Source organism: Mus pahari, chromosome 14, assembly GCF_900095145.1.
Source record: "Mus pahari chromosome 14, PAHARI_EIJ_v1.1, whole genome shotgun sequence".
Lineage (NCBI taxonomy): Eukaryota > Metazoa > Chordata > Mammalia > Rodentia > Muridae > Mus > Mus pahari.
The window spans coordinates 52,956,855-52,960,678 of NC_034603.1; the positions used below are offsets into that span (position 1 = coordinate 52,956,855).

At 48.4% G+C, this 3,824-nt stretch overlaps 1 protein-coding gene across 2 annotated transcripts in view; it reads left to right on the forward strand.

Moving 5' to 3' along the window:
- Positions 1–249: 249 nt before the first annotated feature.
- The window catches only part of Ppm1d (protein phosphatase, Mg2+/Mn2+ dependent 1D), a 35,286-nt gene continuing 31,711 nt past the window's right edge, over positions 250–3,824 (forward strand). Inside the window, exon 1 of one of the 2 annotated variants that reach the window (XM_021212120.1) lies at positions 250–921. In XM_021212120.1, the coding sequence (XP_021067779.1) occupies positions 471–921 (451 nt within the window). In that variant the 5' untranslated portion in view covers positions 250–470. The remainder of the gene's footprint in view (positions 922–3,824) is intronic. The other variant, XM_021212121.2, reaches the window with a different exon arrangement.

Below are 3,824 nucleotides of genomic sequence, written 5' to 3' on the forward strand. Positions count from 1 at the left end.
GGGTACAGAAGCCCTAGGCTGGAGAAAACAAACCGGGCAAGGCGCGCGCTCGCCGGGGCGGCGGGCGGAGGGAGAGCAGCCGTTGCAGAGAGCTGCGGGGGCGGGAGGAGGGCGGGGACGAGTTTGCTCTTCTCGACTCCTGATTGGTCCGTCTCAGCGAGCCTAGTGACGTCAGCAGGCGAAAGGTGGGGAAAAGAACGTCCGATTTGTCTGGTGGGCGCGGGCGGGCGGGGGAGCGAGTTCAGTGCGCAGGCGCAGCTGCTCGGCTCCTCTCGCCCGCGACTCGACCGGCCCAGCTCTCGCGGACAAGTCCCGACATCACGCGCCCCCCCCCCGCCGCGGGGACCGCCTCCTCCTCACTCTCGGCTTCGTCGAAGATAAACAATAGTTGGCCGGCGAGCGGCGAGTGTGTCTCCCGCCTCGGAATTCCGCGGGCTGCGTGGGAACGGGGGGATCCCGGGCAGCCGGCCATGGCGGGGCTGTACTCGCTGGGAGTGAGCGTCTTCTCGGACCAGGGCGGGAGGAAGTACATGGAGGACGTAACTCAGATTGTGGTGGAGCCCGAGCCGGCTGCGGAGGACAAGCCGGCGCCGGTACCGCGGCGGGCGCTCGGGCTGCCGGCGACCCCCACTCTCGCCGGCGTCGGGCCATCGGGAAAAGGCCTGGCGGCGGCCCGCGACCCTGCCCCGGACGCCGCGGCCTCGCTACCCGCTGGCCGCTGCTGTCGCCGCCGCTCTTCGGTGGCCTTCTTTGCAGTGTGCGACGGGCACGGCGGGCGGGAGGCGGCACAGTTTGCCCGGGAGCACTTGTGGGGTTTCATCAAGAAGCAGAAAGGCTTCACCTCGTCTGAGCCCGCCAAGGTGTGCGCTGCCATCCGCAAAGGTTTCCTCGCCTGTCACCTCGCCATGTGGAAGAAACTGGGTAAGTTCCCCGCCCGCCTCTTTTTTTCTTTTCTCCCCTTACCCCCCAGGGCTTTTTATAGCATCAGCACCGCGTGGGCCTCCCCGGTACCAAGAGCGCTATCTATCAAGCGACGCTGTCCAACAAGGGATGCGAGTGAAGACTGTCATGGTTGGAGTTCTAGACACAGCGAGTGGTCTCGGAAACGCTAGGATGGCTTGTCTCCCAGCAACCGCTCCTTGCATTATCTCCTCCCTCCCACGATCAGGGGGCAACAACAGTCCCCTCATCCTTCGCTAATCACTTTGGTAGCAGCACGCTCAGAAGTGTTTGAATGCCGGCGCCAGATTCTAACCGAGGGATAAATTTAAGAAACGTTTCTACACGGGCCAGGTGAAGGAAGCAGGAGGTGGCAGGAATTGGAGCGTTCCCTTAGCATCTGTCATAATTTTGTTCTTGTTGGGCTTGTCCCTCTTGGTTGCCTCCTACCGGTGGTGTCACTTCTTCAGATTGTCCCGAATGGCTCTATGTAAGCCAATTTAGAAGGGCTGAAGTCTAACATAGGCAACTTACTTTTGTGATAGTGTTTTGGTGTAACCCCTTGAATTGTTTATGAGAAAGGTGTGCAACGTGTTAAATATTAAATCGGCCCCATGTTAGGGGTATGCGTTAACTTCTTGGGGTGTGTGTGTGTGTGTGTGTGTGTGGCGGATACTTAGATAATTTCATTCAGTTTCCCAAAAGTTCATAGTGAAAAGCACTCATGTAACTACTCATCAAAGTAGTTTTTGGTAACAGGTATCTTAATTCCTAAAAGTTAAGTGTGATTGTAGTCCATCTAAATTTTGAATCTCTGTGAGACAGACAGTACTTCTGTAGATAACAGAAATGCCCGAGGGTTATATGGCTGCTTATTTATTGCTCTGGGTATATGGTGCATATCTTTGTTACAGAAAAGAATTTATGCTCCTGCCACTAAAAACCCTTTGTTTATAGTGGTGTAAGAAAGTCACTCTATTTTCATTAAAGAGACAGAGATGCAGAGAACGCTGTTACAGATTTGTAAAATACTCAGTATTTTTAGAAAGGCATTGTCATACAGTATAGGCTAGCTGGCTTCAAATCTGTTTTCCATCTGTTGGGCCTTTTGCCAAGTATTTGACTGACTTGAAGACCAGCCACTGAGGGTTTTGGAGGCAGGTCCCAGCAAATCCCTTGGGTCCCTATCATGGATTTATTTTGTTTTTGTGTGGGCAGAGTAGAGCTGAAAGCATTGTAGTTTATTCTAGAAATGCATTATATTATTGGCTGAAGAGGAATTAAAAGTGGAGGGGGACAAAGAAGATTAAGATCAGACACAAAGACCTATTACAGAGTTCATTTATTTTGCAGTACACTTGGGGCATATGAATTTCCCATATGCTTTAAAAATCAAAAGCCTTTAATATTTGCACTTTAGCTGGTTGTGGTGGTACTAGCCTCCAATACTAGTCCTTGAGAGGCCAAGGTAGGCATTATCTCTGAGTTTGAGGCCAGCCTGGTCTACTTTACAGAGAGAGTTTCAGGACAGCCAGGCTAGTAAAGAGACCCTTTCTTTTAAATAAATAAATAAAAAATTGACACTTCATATTGGAGTGTGGTAGCTAATGCTGGAAATCCTAGCACTTGGGTGGCAGGCCAGGAGAATGGTGCAAGTTCCGGGCAAGGACAGCAAGGAAGACCGACCATCACAAAAGGAGGAAGCAGCTGGAACTTTATATTTGGTTTCATTTTAATCTGTCTTGTGCTGGTGTTGAATTGAACACAGGGTCTCTCACAAAAGCACAAGCTCTACCTCTGTGATGCCTGAGTGTCCCTTTAATAAAGCAGTGATCATACTGTTAACTGTAAATGTGTTTTTATACATGCACATATTTCGAAAGCTTCAAAAGACATTTTGTATTTTAAATTATGTGTGGATGTATGCATGTGAGTGCAGATGCCTGAAAAAAAAAAAAATCAAGAGACATTAGCTATCCTGAGAGCTGTTACAAGTGGTTATGGGATGCGGGATGTGGGATCAGGGAACTGACCACTGGGGCACTTGGGTACTTTAGAAGAACAGTACATGTTCTAACCCTGTGTACCATCTCTCCAGCCCAACATACAAATACTTTTTGAGTCATACTTTTCTTTTTACTGAGTGAAACCTTAAATGAACTCCATCTTCAAAACTTAGATTTAAAAGAAGAATTAAAGTATTTTGAGAAGCATGATATAGGAAATACAAATTTTAAAAATTGCAGTTATTAATTTTTGTTCAGCTCTTGATTTTCTACCAATTAAATAGAGTTAATGTTTGTAGCCTGTCATCCTCAGGCCAAGGTCCTTTCAGTCCCTGTTCACCCTCTCTCTGCACTTGTGTTAATTAGCCATTTTTTTGTCATCTTTTCCAGGGCACATTAAAATATTTGACTTTTGATTGGCATGGTGGCTCATGTCTTTAATACTAACAAATGGGAGGCAGAAACAGGCGAATCTCTGAGTTCAAGGCCAGCCTGGTGTACAGAGCGAGTTTCTGGTCAGTCAGGGTTTCATAATGAGACCTGTGTAAAACAAAGCAAAGCAAAGCAAAACAAACCAAATCAAGTATATAGATATCTAGAAAACAACACACATGTATGTCAGGCAACGATGCAGACGGCTCAGTGGTTAAAAGCACTGGCTGCTGCTTCAGAAGACCTAGGTTCTGTTCCCAGCACCCACATGGCAGCTCCCAGCCATCCGTAACTTCAGTTCCAGTGGATTCAGCACCCTCTTTCTGATTTTCCTGGGCACCAGGTGCATACTTGATGCACATATGTACATGCAAAAAAAACTCAAACAAATGAAACATTTTTCATTTTTAGGCTTACTCCCCCCCCCCCAACTAAAACGATAGTTGC